This window comes from Ascaphus truei, chromosome 2, assembly GCF_040206685.1.
Source record: "Ascaphus truei isolate aAscTru1 chromosome 2, aAscTru1.hap1, whole genome shotgun sequence".
In the NCBI taxonomy this organism is placed as follows: Eukaryota; Metazoa; Chordata; class Amphibia; order Anura; family Ascaphidae; genus Ascaphus; species Ascaphus truei.
Window position 1 is genome coordinate 56,148,278 of NC_134484.1, and position 21,599 is coordinate 56,169,876.

A 21,599-nucleotide genomic window follows, 5' to 3' on the forward strand; every position below is an offset into this window, starting at 1 on the left:
GAACAACTTCCACTCTGCTGGGAGCCATCGCAGGTGGAGGCGCTGCACCAAGTAAGAGATTATCCTTATTCATACAGCTGCCCCAGGCTCTCCGTGCCGGAGGCTCAGGTCCCTGCGAGCCAACAGGTTACACAGCATTGGTAGCGTACTGTATTCAATAGGAAACAGGGCTACAGTGATAACAATCTTCTTTTTATTAGAGCATTTTAAAAATAGTTTCTGTCATTCTTTACACAGTTGTCTATAGTTAACTGTTTTAAAAGAAGAAGTTACTGTGCAGTATACTGTACACCAGTGTTTTTCAACCAGGGTTCCCTGCACTTGTGTGTAGGGGGGGCGGGAGGAAGTTATTGTAGTTTGTGTGTAGGGGGCAGGAGGAAGTTATTGTAGTGTGTGTGTGGGGGCGGGAGGAAGTTATTGTAGTGTGTGGGGGCGGGAAGAAGTTATTGTAGTGTGTGGGGGTGGGAGGAAGTTATTGTAGTGTGTGTAGGGGGCAGGAGGAAGTTATTGTAGTGTGTGTGGGGGCGGGAGGAAGTTATTGTAGTGTGTGGGGGTGGGAGGAAGTTATTGTAGTGTGTGTGTGGGGGCGGGAGGAGGTTATTGTAGTGTGTGTGTGGGGGTGGGAGGAAGTTATTTTAGTGTGTGTGTGGGGGCGGGAGGAAGTTATTGTAGTGTGTGTGTGTGGGGGCGGGAGGAAGTTATTGTAGTGTGTGGGGGCGGGAGGAAGTTATTGTAGTGTGTGGGGGTGGGGGGGGGTGGGGGGGGGGAGGAAGTTATTGTAGTGTGTGTGGGGGGGGCGGGAGGAAGTTATTGTAGTGTGTGTGGGGGCGGGAGGAAGTTATTGTAGTGTGTGGGGGTGGGGGGGGGCGGGAGGAAGTTATTGTAGTGTGTGTGTGGGGGTGGGAGGAAGTTATTGTAGTGTGGGGGTGGGAGGAAGTTATTGTTGTGTGTGTGTGGGGGCGGGAGGAAGTTATTGTAGTGTGTGTGTGGGGGCGGGAGGAAGTTATTGTAGTGTGTGGGGGTGGGAGGAAGTTATTGTAGTGTGTGTAGGGGGCGGGAGGAAGTTATTGTAGTGTGTGGGGGTGGGAGGAAGTTAGTGTGTGTGTGGGGGTGGGAGGAAGTTATTGTAGTGTGTGGGGGTGGGAGGAAGTTATTGTAGTGTGTGTGTGTGGGGGCGGGAGGAAGTTATTGTAGTGTGTGTGTGGGGGGGTGGGAGGAAGTTATTGTAGTGTGTGTGTGTAGGTGGTTATACTAATTTGTGTTTTGTGCAGGGGGCACTGTATTGTAGGGGAGGAATTGTGTGTGTGTCTAGGGGCGGACGGGGAAATGAAGGGGAGGATTGTGGGAGCTGGATTGAGTGTGTGGGGGGCGGGGGAGAGAGAGTTTGAGAGGAAAAGGGGGGTAGTTAGGGAGGGGGTGTAAGAGGGGTGAGAAATACATGAGGAGAGAGGGGTGATTAGAGGAGTGTGAGGAGGTGTAAATGGGGGGTGGGGGGGTTGGTAGTATGTGGAGGGGGGTCTTCGCAGGGCTGCCAACATGCTGGTGGGGGGGTCCCCGATGGAAACACCTGAATCACTGCAATATGTTCTCTGATAATGGGTCCCTGAAATGTTTTTGCCAGGGGGGCCCGTGCATGTCTAGCTTACGCAACTGGCTTAGGAACATCATGTTCTAGCAATATTCTGTGTACATGGCTGTGTTTAATGTGTTCGCTACATAAGAAAATGACACGTATTTCTTTAATAAGGCATAAGAAAATGGGTTGTTTTTGTTTTTTTTTGCAGATCACACACATCACATGTACTCATGTTATGTACAAGTCCCTGTGCACATTATACCTTCTAGTAGTATTACATGTAACCTATTGTTAATGTCTTCACAGCAGTGACGTCAGCATAACTGTATAATTGCAGAGTTCTTTTCATAGCAGTGCAATTATATGGACAATAGCGGTCATCGCTGAGACCAATTATACCAATTTCGATAAACATAACCTACTGCTTAATAGCGTGGTGCATTCTAGGTAGCAACAAAAGGATCGCTTTGTCGGTAGTCTTTTTATCTTGACAAGATATCATTTTTAATGCATTTACTGTGCAAGCATGACCTTTTGTTCAACAAACCAAAAGTTAGGTAATGCTACATTGCCCCACAAATGTAACAATTCAGCAAACAATAAAAAGAACTAAAGTACTGTTAGTCTTTTAATAATAGCATGTTCTTGTATAGCGCTGCTAGTTTTACGTAGCGCTTTATAGAGACATTTTGCAGGCACAGTCCCTGCCCTGTGGAGCTTACAATCTATGTTTTTTTGTGCCTGAGGCAAAAGGAGATAAAGTGACTTGCCCAAGGTCACAAGGAGCCGGCACCGGGAATTGAACCAGGTTCTCCTGCTTCAGTGCTAGTCGTTACTCACCGAGCCACTCCTTCTCCCACTCCTTCTTTTGAGGTAGATTAATTGAAGGATCGATGCATTCATTTCACATGCGAAACAGAGCTGGTCACAGCCTAAAGAATTTAAATGCGTTTCTGGGAAATGTAAAATACAAGCATTTAGGAATAGTATTATTTATTTTATAAAGCCATCTTGTGTTTGTGCTGTCATTGTTGCCATTGGATATCTAAGGTGCATGGAGATTCATTAATAATCTCTTTGTATCTTGATTTGACAAGCAGAGCACAATGGTCCCATGCCCTCGTCTTCTTCGACTGTGGTTTTAGGTGACGGCAACATAGAAATGGACAGGTCTGAACTGCTTTTCATGTACAAGCCCAGAAGCTGAATATGTGCAAGTTAATCACCCTCGACAATATTTATTAAAAGCTACTAACCCATAAGACCCCTTATGGGGCCAAAAGACACTATAACTCATTCACTTGAATGGGCATTAAGGTGTCTACTGACTTAGCATGGCTTACTGCAGTAAATAATCATACGTGTTTGGAGACTTGTGAATTAAGTCCCAAGAACGGCGCGAGGATCAGGTGCATAACCACAGCGTTATTGGAATCACTTGGGACATTAGATAATTCACATGCTATAAAGACTGGGTCCATATGGACTTAATGTATGCCACACCTTGACAAAAAGGCTGCCTAGACGGCCGAAACGTTGGAACATCCTGGCTCAATAAATATTTTAATTTTGCAAAATCCATGAATCCTTTACTCTTCTTTTGTTTTGATGCTTTTTGAAACACCCCAACGGTGAATCCCTTGGAACACAACATAGAACTATAACACATGTTGTAAATAGTGACAGAAGTTACAAATTGATTCATTTTATGAACTTGGCTACAGTAGGCATCTCAAATTAGATGTAAGTGGATTGCCTATATAATGTGGATAAACACTGTGTCTCAGACAGGAAAAGTGTAACTCCTGTGTGAAGCGTGTGTGGAGGTTTACTGAATTCCTCTATGAGAGCCAGTCGGGTGACTAATGCCTGTTTAGGATATTATCTCATGTGTTTAAATGCAGCTCTAACTGGCTGCTTGCTGTATGCTCATAAGTTATATTGGCACTATGCAGCTTTAACTAACTGCCTACTTGACCACCATAATTGGTGAAACAAGAAGCGTTTAGCTCTGATGTCAATGATATATTTACAGAATGCAGCTTTAACAGGCTGTTTGCTGACTATCACAGCGCAACTCTATCTGGCTGCCTATAAACTTAAGTTATCAGCGGAACAGATGAATTATATAGCAGATATACTGCCTGACATGCGGCTCTAACTGGCTGTCTACTAAAAATCGGCTTGTGTAAGCCTGGTAGTCTATGCAGCTGAATAGCGGAGCTCTGCCCTCTATGCTCAAACAAACTGTCTCCCCACCAGTACTTCCTTGAGTGATGTTAACATGTCACCAAGCCCTAAACGTTTCACTCAGAATGTCGCTTCATCAGGGAAGGTGAGTGGAGGGGAGGTCCTGGCTTTAAATGTCCATCTCGTTACCATGGTGACTGATAACATAACGGCCAATGTTAATCAGGGACTAATTGTAATGCCTTGTATGCAGGAGCACCTCAAAAGTACGTTCCTCCCCCTTTTTGCTGGAGTTAAAATACATACAGTGTCACAAGACCTAAATCATGAGTTGAGCAAGTGATGTGACAATTTAAAAAATAAAAACAATGCAATTAAATTCATATTTAATTAATTGTATTCACATTACTATAACACTGTTAGTAATGTGTAGGGATACAAATAGTGAAACAACTGGATGGAAATGTGGGAATCAAAAGGTTAGGGTATTACTGTAGCTGCATTCACTCAAAGAAATTAAGTTGAATATATAGGTACATTGTATGGATACATTAGGAAGTGCAATTATTTGAATATAGAATCTATATAAGGATTGTCCCAACTCAGGATTTTGATGGGACCTTAGATATATTAAAGTGATAACAGTACAGTTATAGTCAAATTAGAATTCAGATGGAAATACCAGATCTTGATGTATTTATATGAAAGGAGCATATGTAAAGCCTTTATTGAGTCCAGGAGGACTCAATGTTTTTAAGCGGTAAATCCATTCAGACTCTTTCCTCAGTAATCTATTGTCAGTATCGCCTACTCTCATGGTGCTTTTTAAGTGATCAATGCCCATAAAGGACAGGCAGCTAGCATTGCCATTTTGTTGTAAGTTGATGTGCTACTGAAGTTTCCGGTTCATTGATAATTGAGTTAACATATTCTAAGACATGTCTTTGCAGCTCAAAGATGTTGTGGTAGATCACATTGCTGGTTTTGTAATAGATGAAGTGCCTGATCACATAGGACTTGGAGTTGTCAGTGTTATGGAAAGCCTTTGTAGATCATATAAACTTGCAAACTTTGCAATTTTTGCATTGATAGGAACCTTTCAAGGAGGAGCTAAGCCAAGATTTGGTATGCTTATGTTGAAAATGACTGTGTACCAGGTCATCACACACATTATTTTTTTAATCCTCTAGTCGCTATGCTAGGTGTACTTCTTAATACTTTTGCTAGATCTGTGTCCGATCTAAGGACATGCCAATGTCTTGTAAAGATAGATTTCAGTTGGCTCCATCTGTGATTTGTACATACGTATGCATTTAATCTCGGCAGTACCAGCTTTGGTGGTAGTTAAGAGGAAAGTATCTCTGTTACTGTCCAATGCACAATTATAATCCTGTTTCAAGGTGTTTATAGGATATCTGTGATCCAAAAATCTTTCTTTTAGATATTTAGCCTGTATTTTAAATTTGACTGATGTTGTGCATTTACGCCTCATGCGTAAGTTTTTTTACTAGAGACCAATTGGTCTCTCGGAACCACGGACTTGGAAATCCCCAGCTCATATACAGTGCATAAACATTTACCATTACACACAATGTTAAAATAAAAATATTTCACAATTTCTTCTAAGTCCCTCGTTTACTAGGTTTGACTGAAAAGACGTGCACGTTCAGTTTCAGCGCTCCTAGACCTTCCTATAAGAAAATGTTTTAAAAGTTGAACGAAATAATCCTTGGGTTCAATCTCAGAATTACTTTTCTAAACACATAGGAATTTGGACTTGGACATGAAATCAGCCTTGCAACCTTATCAATGGTTGAACCACCCCAGAACCTCTATACTTTGTTCCGATGATCTGGGTATATATGGGGGACCCCCATTAACCTAGGGACCCCTGACTGTACCCGGGATACACACATCCTTATGCCCCATTTAACTTTCTGGCCTGTGCTGAAGCAGGGAAACCTGGCGGTGAGTCGCGCAACTGCTTTCCAGGGAAGACTTTGACCGGAGTGATGTGTCTATGTCCCCGGGAATCTGACCTGATTACCGGATACATTTTTAGTGTGACCAGCAACTCTGGACCCCTTCTACCTAGACACATTCTGACAATACTTTTACCACAAAGTCCCCCCTGAAACTCATCGCCTGAGAATCTCCACTGGGTAACACTTCTGGAAAAGTAAAAACATACATAAATATAATACAATTACATACATTGCAGGTATCATACACGGATTCAAGAGCTGACATTCTATCTACCCAATGTGGCTCAGAGGTTATCAGCCTGGCATAATACCTTTATTAATGGCCTGGTTTACCCCCTCATTGTCACAGTAGTCCCCACAGAAAAGTACCAGTCAGCGTTGTCACGCCGTAGGTAGTTGGGTACTACAGCCATGTGCTTTACTCCCCCTAGTGGAATCTCGGTCACTTTACTCCCCCTAGTGGAATTTTCTCTAAATTGAAAAATTGGCCGAATCCGTCTTGGGCAGAGATCTTATAGCACTCGTCTTTTGAGGACCATGTGAATCTATAGGGCAGATAGGGACAATTCTCCTGCTTCCTGTAGATAGGCTTGGATCAACGTTCGCACCACGTTGCGTTGGTCCCTAGTATCATGGGGAGCTTGGATTTTCCCGGGACTCGGGACAGATTAGAGCCTCTACTTCCATGGGGTGGGTCTTGTTGGTGTTCAGCTGGGTTATGTCCAGCCGCACCCGGACCACACTGTTGATGGGGTAGTTATCCTTGCTGAGACCCCATAGCTTCATCTTCTCAGCTGACTGCATAGGCAGATGTTTGAGATGAGAATAATAGAAGGGGCGGTAGATAATGGTCACCTGGGATCCCGTGTCCAGTAGTGCAGAGGCGTAGATCCCTTCTACCAGTACTCATATTATCGCCGCCGGACCCACCCGACTGTGTCCAGTTGGGGTGCTTCTTTGGACTCGGTCGCTGGGGCACTTCCCAGGGATGTGACAGGGGTTCTGTCATCTGAACCATGTAGGCTATAGCCCCTGAAGGGGGAGTTTTGGACTTTGGGCAATCTTTGGCCAAGTACCCTTCCTAGTCGCAGGTGAAGCAGCGGTTATTTTGGGTTACGCTGCACTTAAGGTAGGGGTCGTTCTTCGGGGCATCATGGGCTTGGAGGCCGGCATCCTCGAAGTAAGGTTATCCTCTGTGCTTTCCGCTTCCTTGGCCTTCTGGGCCGACAGCCCTTTGGTCTCTTCCTTACGTGAGTCTTTAGACTTCCTGGGGGTGTGGAAGTGTAATTGAACCTCCTGTTTTCTGATGTGGTTCAGTAGCTCCATGAAGCTGGGGGGGTTTGGCAGCAGGAGGAGAGCCTCGCATCATGAGGGCCACAGGGTGTGACGGTAGCGATCCCTTCAGGAGCTGTCGGAATCTGTATTGGTCCACCACTGCTGCAGGGATGATTCTCTTGGAGCGTAACCCCCATATGGACAGTTGGAGCTGTTGGGAGAATGCAGACAGTTCCTCACCTTCCTTCTGTAGAAAGCACGGAACTGAACCAGGAGTTACTCCTCGTCGTCTTCAGCAGTATATGCTCGAGTGAGGAGTTTAATCAACTCCTGGGCGGGGACTTCTCCCTCTGTCTCGTGGTGCATTTACACGAGCTGCTCCGCCGGAGGCCAGAGACACTTTATCAGTCGTTGCCTCTTGACGGCCTCTGAACAGGACTACTCGCTGAGCACGTGGCAGGCATGTTCCCTCCAGACCTCGAATCCTTCTTCCCCCAGGGGTGTGGGTGTAATCCCGGAGAATGCCTTTAACTTGCGATAATTCTGGGAGTGCAAGGACTGCGTTATGGCTTCCACCAGTTGAGGTGAAGTTACTCCCAAAGTACAGGAGTCCCCTGTGGGCAGATGACTGTGAGGTTCTGGCCTTGTGCTAGGGTGGGTTCTAGACTAGCACCGTGCTCTTTGTGTCGGAGGGGGGTGGTGCCTCCAGCGGGGTTCCTGGACTGAAAATCACTGTGGGTAGGAGGGGATCAGAGTATAGTAGCGACCACCCTGTGAGCAGGGCGTCGTGCTTCCCGGGGGTATAGGACAGACGCGGAGTTTCCACTTGATATGGTACCTCGGGTATGATTCTCGGACTGGAAGTCGCTATATGTAGTGACAGTTCTGGAAAGATTAACGGGTAAACCGGGGGTTGGGCTCCCGGAAAGTGTAGGGCCATGGGAGTATCGTCCTCATGTACTTCGTGGCTGGTTGCCATTAGGAGGATGTTTCAGCGGAAAGTGGGGTCTCACTTTCGGCCTATTTGCCGGACGTTAGCAAAACCCGGGAGGGGCCCGAGTCGGTCAAGGACGTCTTGAGGGGTGTTGTCAAATGGCACGTCTCCCACCGTGACCACGTGGTGGGGAGACCCGTTGAGTTCCAGGGCCCAGTTGCAGACCTGTTGCTTGGAATGGAAGAAGATGGTATATTTTTCTTAATTTGCACTACTGAGTCGGGCACCCCAAGTCTTAATCTCAGCAGCGCCTCCCAATGTAGCCCCCTTTCCCCTGTGTCAGGGCGATCAAGTGTGCTGCTAATACCTGCGTGACAAACACGAGGCCTGATCCTCTGCCACTGGGAGTCTGGGGTGTGCAATGAGTATACTAACAGTGCCTCCACCTGAAAGGGATCCTTCGAAGTGGGACCGCCCTCTCCATGACTATATGACCAGTAACAATACACACACAGGATATGTGTAACAGTGTTTACTGGACATAACTTGTAGTAATAATAATATTAACAAATCCACACAATACCATACAGTAGGAAAAAACGCCAACCCAGTGAATTTCCCCACAGTAATTGGGTGCAGGGGCACCAGTGTCCCTGTGTCCAAGCCACGAAAGCCTATCCCAAGTGTGCGACAGTGCTCCCCCACGTGAATGGTTGGTGCACTTGTAGAAATACTTGGCCGGAGCTCCAGCCCTGGTGATCGCTGAGTAAGACTAAGCAAACGGTCAGTCTGTTCCACCGAAGATCCGCCTCCGCGTTGGGTGGTATCCGGTTGGAGTGTCCCACCTTAGTATAGTCTCTGACTTGGTGTCTGGTCTGGTCCTAGACAAAGGCCACGCACACCGCCTGTGTCCGTCACCGCTGGGCTGATTAACACTACTGTGCTAAGGGAAACATCCCTGCCTTAGGGCCTGCCCTACAACACGCAAGCTAATGGTGAGCGGTGTAGCTGTAACCTAAGGGGGTATTCTGGCCTAGTCCAGTGGAGCACTTCTCCCTGGACCTTACCTATCCCGTTGCTGTCGTGTTTCCGACTGATGTGCTCCTCCTGAGCGCGTCAAATTTATTCTTTCCTCTCAGAGAATCCTGCCACGCAGTTGGCTGTGCTTGCTCTTTAACTAGCAGCCCCTGAACCCCTTACGGAGCCTGTCCTTTTAATGGCTGCCGCTCTGTGGGTTCCCTGCGCATGCGCATCCTCCCTGAATGGCTGCCAATGCCCCCAAACACTCTGCACACCTAGATAGGGTATGCAGCCTCAAGCATGAGGGCACCCTGCCAACGGGTCCCAATGGAGGTGGGAGCGGCCATTGGCTAGACAAGTGTATTGTCCTGAAGGTGACGGCAAAGAAAAGGTTGTGCCTCTTTGGGAATGTTGTCAGGACATTCCAAAGAAGAAGTTATGTTGGTCTGGTATAATAAAGTTAAGAAACGTTCCTAGTGCCCTCTTATTGCTCACGGATGCCAGCCCCTGAGAGAATAAGTTAACAAGAGCTACTGGAGCATCACTTTTAATACAGCAACAGACAGACATTGGTACACTTTGGTGTGGCCCCTCTTCTGTTGGCCGGGGGAAGAGGTGTTACATGTATATTGCAGTATTGTGCAGTTATGTATAAGGCATTGCTTTGCAACCTTGGATCCTGATAACTCGACATTTTTTGTGCAACTTTTTTATTTTTAACACCGTTGTGACAAATGGAAGATTGCTTTCAGCTCCTATTATTTTTTAGCAGTGCTTTACGTCACAATAGATCATTTCTGAGAGGTTTTTCTGAGTATACCATTTACAGTTCCAAGCAGAGTGATTATTAAGAATTTGCAGGTTTTCAGTGTGGCAAATGTACTGTATAAAGGTATATTTTCAGTAGCTTGCACATTGTCATGTTTGCTTGGTATGTCATATTTTCTAAGTTATATATATAAGTTAATGAGTCCTCTTTGTACAGTAGGTGTTGTATGGTCTATTTTCAACATAAATCAAAAGTAATCCCATTGTGTGGAAAGGTTGTAACTTGAATTCTGAGAATTCTGTATTGTAAGTGTTTAAAAACACATCACAAAGCTTTAACGAAACCAGGCACCTTGTGTTACTGAACAAATGTAATTTTAATGATGTACACATTGTTCATTGTTCATACATCCATAGTTTATGAAAAACACTATTATGGTGTTGTGTAGTACTGCAACTGAATGTGTTTTTCTGGATTTTAACTATTTTGCTAGAGCACTTCTGTACTTTCCAACCAATTTTGTTGCAGGCAGCTGGAAAACTTCACAAGAGTTTGAATCTTTTAATTGGGTTCTGATGTACTGCTTGTAAATGTAATTTGTTTGGGCAATAATGTGATATATGGCTTGGCACAGCTTGGCAAGTATGACCCTTATTGGTACTGCCAAATCTATTTCCATGCCATTATTTTAGAACCTACGGTACTACTGTACAATTATTAGGCTGCAGCCTATTTGGAATAGGGACCTGCATTTATGAATACAGTTTGTAGCCCTGTAATTTTGCCAACTAATATTATATTCGTATTGTAATTTTGGAAGGACTTTGTGTCCCATTTGAAGTAAAGTGGTATATGAAAAAAGGTTATCGATGTGATTATTTCATATATGTCTTATTTTGTAGAACCTCTCTACTACTGGGAACAGACTGAAGAAGATGTGACCGTAACTTTCCAGCTCCCTGAAGGCAGGACAAAAGAGGACATTAAGATTAAGTTTTCTCCTGAACAGATCAGTGTTTCTTTAAGTGAACAGGACACTTTCCTGAAAGGACAACTCCATTCAGTCATTGATCATGAAAGTAGTGTTTGGATTATAAAAGACGGAAAGAGGTAAGTCTTATCATTTAGAATCCTACTGTACATTCTGAATATTTGAAGGTATATGAAGCCAATGAAAATATCACTTGTAAGCACTTTCACATGTCTGACAGGTCTGCAACCCTGCTTTTCACCATTATATCTTGGCATACAATGCTTCCACAGCCATGGATTCTGGGCAATGACATGCAAATAAGCCCACTGTGTCACCTTTTGCTTCGTATCCATTTTAACTTGGACCCCTATAAGCTTATGCCTGCCGTACTACACAGCTTGTCAGCACAGCCTGGGTTAAAGAATTGCATAGCCTGTAAACCTACTCACAGACAACTGTTTCAACCGTTTGGTATCAAGATAGGAACTTATATTATCTCTGGCAGAATTGATTTTAAATATGGTCTAATTTAATTACTCAAAAGAAAAGTGTCCAGAGCTCAATAATAAGACAACTTTCGTTCTCTGATGTGAGTAGAGCAATATGTTCTTGGCTGCTTTCATTTTCTATGTTTCTAGATCAGTTGGGAAGTTTGGTCATGTATACAATACTGACTCTGAAAACAATGAGACTGAGTTTTAAGCAGGGGCATCTGGTTCAAATCCTATTGTGTGCTCGTTGTGACCTTGGTCAAGTAATTTTTATCCATCTCCCTGTGCCCCAGGCACCAAAAATTAGATTGTTGACTCTACACGGTAGAGAATGTGTACCTCTGACGGTAGGGGTAGGTTTGGCTGCTCTTAAATAAAGGTTAAGCCCACCATGACCTCTACCTGTCAATAATATGATGTATTTATTTGTGTATGTACAGTTTATTGTACCAATCCGGGGGGCAGATATTATTATTTTCAGAAGCCTGGTTCCAGCACTTCAGGAACCAGGGTTAACTGTATGTTGAGTGGTTTAAATGTACGGTACTTTGTGAGGAAGGTGGGTATACAACTATTCAGCCTCAACACAAAGGAGATCTTGGGCGAGATAAGGTGAGTGACTTGGGACATTGTTGAGCAAGGCAGAACTGTGGACTCAGGTGTGGGGGATATGGCTCCCTACGAGAGGACCATTGTTAAGCCCAGACACTGAATCGCCTATCCCTTCTGAGGTTTTTGGGAGGGAAAGAGGAACCGTTGCCCGGACTGTGCTCTGTAGATACGATTCCCATTGGTCCGTTCAAATGCTTCGCTCGACTTAAGCCCGTCCCTGTGAGCTGTCCTGGAAGTCCTGTAACTTCCCGTCGCTCCTGATTGGTCCAAAGCAAGCAAGCCCTCGTTCACCAATTGGACTCGGAAGACAATCCACTCTGGGATTGGTCGGGCCTCTGACCTCCATATTGGTGGATGGAGACTGATGGCTATATCAGTAGGAACCCGACTTTGGTTCCAGAGACTTATTGTGGCATACTAGGAGATCCGAAGAGGACCCTTTAAATATCCGACGTCATCCGAGGGTGTTCCGGAGACTTGCGGAGGAGTTTGGAGGGAAGCGACGGCGAGGAATTTTAAACTGCTGACTAGCGGAGAGCAAGGCAGTGCTGCTCCTACCAGCAATGATAGAGCGCAACTTGGGAACACGTATCGGGGTTAACTTCTGGATGGAGGTCCCCACATTTAGGGCTCTAGGTTGTTACCCCAATTACCCCAGTTGGGTGAGTTTGTGTGTGTCTTATGTACTGGAAGTTTGTGGAATCTTGTTTCCAATAAATTAACTTTTGTTGAACTCTGCAGTTCTGTCTAGTGTATTGATCCCTGGTGTAATTGTCCTGGTCTACCGTGACAGTGCCTTCTATTTACAGCGCCAAGTACACTGTCAGCAGTTTAATGGAGCAAAACAAAAACTATTTCCTTTTTCACATGGCAGTGGGCACCATAGGATTATGTCCATCCTTACCTTGAGTAGAATACAAATAGGAAAAAAGCAGAGCACTACATAGGCTTGAAAATAAGATATTTAATGGATCATCCTATAACATAGGCAGGTAGCCCACACCTACCTGTAGGTGTGGGCTACCTGCCTACTGTATGTTATATATGATGATCCATTAAATTTATTGTTTATATCTTGGGACGCATCTTTCTATATATTTTTTTTTTTTTTTTTAGTGAACAGAATATCTACTTACAAATAAACTTCAAAATGATGTCACTAAATACCATTGTCCAGAAAGCAAAACTTTAGGGGCCTCATGCAGAGAGCAGCGCTATTTAAAATTGGAGAGGGGAATAAAAAGTAGCTTTAATGGAGAGTTTTTTTCTCCATATGCAGAAAGGTCCGAAAACTGCATTTAGAATCCTGTCTGCATATGGAGAGTTTCAACCGGCGATATGCGCGCTGTTGAAACTTGTGGGGAAAAAATCGCGTTTTTTTTTTCCTCCCCCACCGGCCGCCGAGCTCCAGCTTCTTGCCAAAATTTTTTGGAGAAGCAAAATGTTGAAAATCGCGCCATTTTTTTGCCGCGAACAGCCTCTAGATGGCGATCGCGCCTCTCTGAATACGGCAGTTTTCAACACTGGAGAGATTTAGGTTCTCTCCAGCCGCGCGGCGAAATTTGCAAATAAAAAAAAAATGGCGCTTTTTTAAAAACTCGCCAGTACCTGCCTTTCTACAGACATTTTTCTCCAAAAAATGCCGCTATTCCCCTTACCGCTGCTCTCTGCATAGGCCTCTAGGTTTGGGTCAGATTAACAGGTCTCAGATGCCTACTTGTACATTCCAGTAGCGAAGAAACATCAAAAATTCTCCAGATTCTCAGTAAATCTGGATTACCAATATATGTCTCTTCCATTTGGCCTAACAACATCGCCAAGAACAATGACGGATGTGTTGGCACCATTGATAGCGGAATTAAGGAAGATGGGCATAGAAATATACCCTTACTTGGACGACCTACTGTATTGGTAAAATCCCTAGGTTATGTGCGATTATTACAAAACAGAGAGGTAGTTCCTACGACGTCATGTTTGTATTGTAAACAAAAACAAGAGACAATTTATTTCAGCATAATCCATTTAATTCCTGGTAATAGAATTTCATATGGCAGAAGGAGAAGTTTGTTTGCTTCACTCAAAGGCCCAAGACATCGGGGTCCGGACAAGAGGAATCAGGACGGCAAGCTTCCCTTCATGTCAACGCTAAATTTGGTACATGGGCAGGGCTTCATATGAGGCCTGTACAACAACATTTATTGCAAAATGGAACGAAAATCCAAAGATATGACGAGAAATAAAGATATAAATATATATTCCTACACACAAAGGATGAACTAAGGCTAAGCTTATAGTGACGGCGACGCGACCGGTTGTAATTCGCTTTCCGGCGACGTCGCGGGCGACCAGGTCTTTGATTGGTTCAGAGGCTGTAAAATGTGGCGACAGCCTCTGAAAAAAAATATTTGTCCAGCTTCAAACATTTGCGTCGCTCCGCGCTTACTATAAGTGCTTGCGACTGCGACAATGCATTTGTTTTCGAGCGATGTCGCCGTCGCAGCCTTAGATGGTAGAAGAATGCCCAAAATCTGTTATAAGGACATACGCTATGCCAAGTGCATTGGTTACCACAGATGCCAGCGGCGCAGGTTGGGAAGCGCAGATGAAAGATTTAGTGGCGCAAGGTACTTGGTCAGCAAAAGTTCAGCATTTACCAGCAAATCTGCTGGAGCCCAAGGCAGTTCATAGAGTGCTAGAAGCGTTCCAAGAACATATAAGGCCTCGGACATAGTGCACTGAGCATAGCTGAGCAGTGCTCTCGCTTGCTGACGCTCGCGCTACCAGGAGCTTTTTGCTGTCCTGACAGAGGAGACAGCAAGCGCGCTTGGGAGGCGGGTATCACTGTGTGTGTGTGTGTGTCACTTGGTAGCTGTCAGTGTGTGTGTGTGTGTGTGTGTGTGTGTCACTTTGAAGTGTTCTGTGTGTTTGTGTGTCACTGGGGAACGTGTGTGTGTATATTATATAATATTTTAAAAATTAAAAAAAAAAAAAAAGACGTGGTGAGAATAAATTATTTATTAACATTGTGCAACTTTGATAAATATATTCACGCACGCACGCAAACACACACATGCATACACATGCATACACACATTATATATATATATATATATATATATATATATATACACACACACACACACACACACACACACACACACACACACACACACACACACACACACACACACACACAAATACACATTATATATATACACACACACATGCATACACACACACACACACACACATATATATATATATATATACACACACACATTATATATATACACACATATACACACACACATGCATGCATACACACACACCCACAATGCACACAATGGACACAATGGACACACACACACACATATATATACACACACACACACACACACACACATCTTATATATACACACATATGCACACACACATACACATGCATACACATGCATACACACACAATGCACACACTGCACACACACACAATGCACACACTGCACACACACACATGCATACACACACACACAATGCAAACACACACACACACACACACACATGCATACATGCATACACACACACAGACACACACACAAAGCACACAATGCACACACAGACACACACACAACACACACACAGGAGACAGGGACCGGAGCAGAAGGGGGGCAGGGACCGGAGCAGAAGGGGGGCAGGGACAGGAGCAGAAGAGAGAGAGGACCGGAGCAGAAGGGGGGCAGGGACAGGAGCAGAAGGGGGGCAGGGACAGGAGCAGAAGGGGGGCATGGACCGGAGCAGAAGGGGAGCAGGGACAGGAGCAGAAGGGGGGCAGAGACAGGAGCAGAAGGGGGGCAGGGACCGGAGCAGAAGGGGGGCAGGGACAGGAGCAGAAGGGGGGCAGGGACCGGAGCAGAAGGGAGACAGCGATCGGGGCAGAAGGGGGGCAGGGACCGGAGCAGAAGGGGGGCAGGGACCGGAGCAGAAGGGAGACAGCGATCGGGGCATCACCCTCTCCCCCCCCCCCCTCCTACACACACACATACATACATACATACATACATACACACACACACACATACACACATACACACATACACACACAACACCTTCTGGCTGGTAATGGCGGCTCTGTAGGGAACCGGCTGCAGCCCCATTGGATGGGAGCGGTCACGTGACCGCTCCTCCGCTTCCCCGAGCACCAAATATATCAGTTTGGCGCTCGGGGAAGAGTTTCTCCTCAGCGCGCATCAGCGCGGAGAAACTATAGCCGCGCTGATAACAGATGCAGGGGCGTTCTGCATCTGTTCAGCGCGGCTCAGCACGCCTGAGTGCTCTATGGCCCGGGCCTAAGGCGTGGAAATATACAAATAAGATCCAACCTCAGAACATTAGTGAAGGAGGAACAAAGAGTGGAAGACTGATGAAATTGACATCAGAAATCCTGTCATGGGCGGAAGGCTATGTCACAAATGCACAAAATGCTTCCTGGGTAATGGGCCTTAGACAGCCAAGTATTTCCATGAAATAGTGAAGTGTTGTGGTCAACCAAAAGTAGACCTGAAGGCTGCATATTACAACAAAAAGGTGGACTGTTACTGCATGAGGTGATTTTTATCCCTCTGCGATGCAGACAGATTACCTCGGCTTCAGGTGGCACTTTAAACTTCATATTTCCTCCAATCCCTCTTATTGCAAAATATTGAGGAAAAAAGAAACCGACCAAGCAGAGGTGATACTGATTGTGCCATATAGGCCAAAAAGACCATGGTTTGCCCATCTAATAGACACTCTTTGGCTTTTTTTTCTGACCAACCTCTGTGACATTGGTACAGTTTGTACAAGAAGGATTTGACAGAGGACTCGGTCTGAGTTCATTAAAGTGCAAGTATTTGCATTATCAGCGCTACTGGAAAAATCTAGCAGCTGAGAATCATCATTCATTTCTTCCAAGCAGTCAAAAGATTAAGACCACAAATCAGGAGTACAGTTCCATAATGGGACCTCTCTCTGGTTCTGGATGCTCTAACAGTGCATCTTTTGAACCTGTACATCAAATATCTTTGACACTATTGACATGGAAGATAGCGTTCCTCATAGCCATACCGTCAGCAAGGAGAGTGGGAACGCTACATGCTCTATCTTGCAAAGAACCATTCCTTATTATTCACCAGGATAAGGCCTCGGCCATAGTGAAAGCGTGCGCACACGCAACTGTTCGCGTGGCGTCACGGTCACCTGCAGCAGGAGAGATTTCTGTCCTGCAAGCAGAGGCGACAAGGGTGCTTCGGGGCCATGACGTCACTGAGCTAGTTCGTCCTAATTGGGCGAACCGCTGGCGTTACCCTGCCGACACGCGGCAAAGACAAACAGTTTTGTTTCTCCATGCATCGGTCACCTCGCCATGCAGCACTATACACGTGCATTGGCCTCCATTGGTTTGGATTTGGCGCGAGCGATGTTGCTCGCGAGGTCAGAACCAGTTTGGACGCAGCCTAAGGCAGTCATGCAACTAATTTACCATTTTTTTTAACCTAAAGTGGTTTTTGTTTGCCCAAAACCGGGAAAGAGGAAGTATTGCACAATCTCGATGTGGTGAGGTTTGGAAACCTATATCAACCGGGTGCAAGGTATCAGAAAGTCGGATAGGCTGTTTATCCTCCCAGGAAAAACCCAGGACTGGGCAAGCATCGTCCAAGGCAACAATGTCCCGATGGATTGTTTCTTATGTAAGGAAAACATATGAACAAAAAGGAGAAAATCCACTTTTAAGTCTAAAGGCTCGTTCAAAAAGGGCCAGGCCACACCGTGGGCATCACCTGTATAAATCTGCAAGGCAGCCGTATGGTCATTTAACACACATTTATGAAATACTATAGGCTGGCCATTCAGGCCTCAGCTGACGCAAAGTACTTAAGTCTGTAGCAACAAAATAAATTAGTTGAAACTGATATTAGTGTTATGTATAATTGCCATCCTTATTGTATTGCTTCGGTATGTTCATACAGTGCCCACTGTCATGGGGAACAGGAAAAGAGAAAATGTATCCAACTTACCTTGATTTTCTTTTCCTGGAACCATGTGGCAGTGGGCACATAGTTACCCGCCCTGTATTTAATATATATCAGTTGTATTTTTCAGCTATGGTAGATACCAAAGACTTCCTGCAGGTAGGAGGAGGAGTACCTTTATGGTACTACATGCAGGTAGGAGGAGGAGTACTTTTATGGTAGTACCTGCAGCTAGGAGGAGGAGTACTTTTATGGTAGTACCTGCAGCTAGGAGGAGGAGTACTTTTATGGTACTACCTGCAGATAGGAGGAGTGTTTTTATGGTACCAACTGCAGAATTAAATTTCCTGTCCTACTCAAGCTAAGGATGGACTTAACCCTATGGATGCCCACTGCCATATTGTTCTAGGAAAATAATATTACAGTAAGTTGGATACATTTTCTCTCTTTTGTAATACAAGTACTAAAAGAAAACATGTAAGCATACTGTATAGTAGTTGGCAAAAAGGATCACTGTTTCATTTCTCAGATCTCTGTTATAAAAATGAAGCTTACCACATCTGCAGATTCCGCTTTAAGCACATCCCATATACTGATAATCATGAAGAATGTAGGAGTCCTGCTTTAATTGGGATTCCAGTTATTACCATCTGCTTTATGAAGAGGCTCGAAATTCATCTGAGAAACTATTTTTTTTTACCTTTGTCTGGAATTGACGCCTTTGATCCGCCCCCTTTCATATGTCCCTCTGTGCTTCCTTTGTTCTCCACGTGTCAAACGATCGGCTAAATTTTAAGTATTTCAAAGTGGTCCTATTAATTCCACCTATAAAATGCAATCGGAATGTATAATTTGTGTCACACGTTTCCCCTTGCAGTTCAGTACGCTGTACATTCTTCATGGTCTTTATTTTATCTCATTAAACCCTCTCCTGTTTGTGCTCTTTTTTTTTTTTGTATGAGATCTGCTTCTATAAAGCACAGCATATGTGAGGTACACAACTTATTTATAACCTCTCAATTCTAAGGACATCTGAGAGCTTATAAATTGATGTTCTTTGATGACATCCCATTTCCTTTATATTAACATGGCAAAGCCAGAATTTAGTTTTCTATTAATGCTTGTTTTTGATGTTCTATAGCTCAGTTTTTTCTGCCTGTAGCGACTAAGCCGTTGCTATAGAATAGACAGCTATGCACATTTTTATTGAACCAAAAATCTATAATTGGACATTATGATGTCAGAGCGTATTTTGAGTTTAAACAGTTTTTTAGGCTTAATATATACACTCCAGGGGATCTTTTTGAAAGCTTTCCTAAAGCCGTTTAATAGAGCAAAAACGTGCTCTCTTGTTATGGGCTTATTGGTGGAGCCAGATCATTTTAGCATATAAGTAAGCTTTGGTGGGCCTTTCAAAAACTTTATTGCACGAGACTTCCTGTGACGTCATTGTGAATGGCTGACTAGGGGAAGAGCTCCTGACACCCTCCGAAGAAAACTATTAGAACGAGCATCCCACACTTCCAAAAAAAAACAATAAAGCTGCCAATACTTCACCTGAAGCTGAGGAAATGGCAGGCAAACAACAAAAAAAAGCCCAAAACACAGTAACAAAGATTTTTCCTCCCGCGCAACGACAGCTGGAGCCGAGCTCCGAGATGGCGACGAGGAGCCTGAGCATGCTGCGGAGAGCGCACTGCAGGGACAATTTGACCCGACACAACCAGGGCTAAATAAAGAATTCTTTGAATCCCTCTTCCTCAGGATGAGGAAGGGCTTTCAAGAGGACCTAGAGACAGCCCTGGATGGGATAAGAACTGACCTAGGATCCCTCTCTAAACGGACAGAAGACCTGGAGGCCAAAATGGACGGAGCCCTGATAGCCCAATCAAATACGGAGGACGAGATGGCCAGACTGGGACATGAAATTACGGACTTAAAAAACGCCCTGGAAGACCAGGAAAATGGAGACCGGCGACAAAACCTGCGCATCAGGAATATCCCCGAATCTGTGCCCCCAGATACCCTCCAAACTTACCTCCGAAAAGTGTTCCTGAATCTGGCGCCAGACCTTTCAGAACACGACCTCCAAATGGACCGGGCGCACAGGGCCCTGGGGCCCAAGTTTCCGGACCCGAATCGCCCCAGGGATGTCATCGTGAAACTCCACACTTACTCAACGAAAGAGAGGATTATGTCGGCCGGGAGAGGAGCGGGGGATATCCGATTAGAAGACTACAATATCCAAATCTTCAGCGACCTCTCCAGGTTCACTATTGGCAAAAGAAGAGACATGAAGTCCCTCACAACCTTTCTCAGAGACCGACGAGTTAAGTATCCCTTCAAATTGATTGTTCCCAGAAACGGCCAATATTTTACCATCTCAGACCCTGAAGACTCTCAAGATTTCCTAAAAGCCCTCGGTCTATCCCCCCCGCGAGATGACCACCCCCCCCCCGCACCACAGCAAGACAAGAACCCACAGACACCCCGAGAGCATCGGAGCGCCTAGCTAATCAGAGGCTCCACTAATTACCTCGCGTCCCCCCCAGTGCTGCAGCCGAAGTCCATACCACTCTGCTCCCTCATTCCTCTTCCCCCCCTTCATGCCCCCGCCGCCCCTATCCATTCTCTAGTTGCCCTGCTCCCGCACACCTCTCCCATCCGGTTCCCTATCCTGCCCGCATAACAGCGCTTCTACCTAGCTTGCTCCCCCCAGCCCACCTCCCCGACATTACACGAAGCCCTTCCACTTACCTGCTGGAATCCGGCCCTCCTCTGAGATGCCCCCACTTCGCAGCCGTCCCCGGAGCGACTCCTTTTCGGAGCACATCAGCTGACTCCCCGCCTCCGAGTCTCTGAAGAATGAGGGAAGCCACTTGCGGAGCCCCAGAGGTTCCCAGGGATGCCTCTACGCTGCTCCCCACAAGCTGGAGAACACTTTACACGTACGCTGGAGGAAAGGAGAGCGGGAATGAGGTCGTATCTGCGTAGAATTTCCCAGACGATGCCCCATACTCCAGTCTCTCCCCAACAACACAGACTGCCCGTCCATGTCCCCCAGCATTAAGAAACTCAGAGGGAAGGTCGTATACTTTCAGCCCTTCTCTCTCCACTTTCCCCCACCATGTTCCCTTTATCCCCCTCCCCCCCTCCCTCTCCCCCCACCATGTTCCCCTTATCCCCATCCCTCTCCCCCCTACCTCCCTCTCCCCCCGTCCCTCCCTCTCCCCCCCCTCCCTCTCCACTTTCCCCACCATGTTCCCTTTATCCCCCTCCCCCCTCCCTCCCTCTCGCCCCCCTTTACCCTAACTAAGTCACACTCTGACCCATATGAACGGTTCTTGACAATCCAGGGCACCCTATCGGGAACACCAATCACGCTTGTTAATGTATACGCCCCCAATGAAAACCAAATCCCTTTTTTTAGAAACCTTCTTGAGTCGTTAGAGCAGCAATCCCTCTACTCCCTGATTATTGGTGGGGACTTTAATATGGTTGCTTCATATTTTCAATACAAGTCTTCAACCTTTATCCCCACTCTCTTACCAACCACGCTTACTCCTCATGCCACTCAATCCCAAAAGAAAGCCAAAAAAATTAGGGACATTATGGAAGAGTTCTCTCTAGTGGATATATGGAGGGCTCAGCACCAGGGTCAAAGGGATTACACCTTTTTCTCTACACCTCATCAGTCCTACTCGAGGATCGACTATTTTCTAGGTACTAGAAACGTCCTCCAGGCAACCTCCCAGTCAAATATAGGTCC

The 21,599-nt window shown here is 45.5% G+C and overlaps 1 protein-coding gene across 2 annotated transcripts in view; it reads left to right on the forward strand.

Moving 5' to 3' along the window:
- Positions 1 to 21,599, forward strand: part of NUDCD1 (NudC domain containing 1) — a 204,385-nt gene that overhangs the window by 83,167 nt on the left and 99,619 nt on the right. For both annotated transcript variants that reach the window (XM_075582430.1, XM_075582427.1), the window contains exon 6: positions 10,652 to 10,859. In XM_075582430.1, the coding sequence (XP_075438545.1) occupies positions 10,652 to 10,859 (208 nt within the window). The remainder of the gene's footprint in view (positions 1 to 10,651; positions 10,860 to 21,599) is intronic.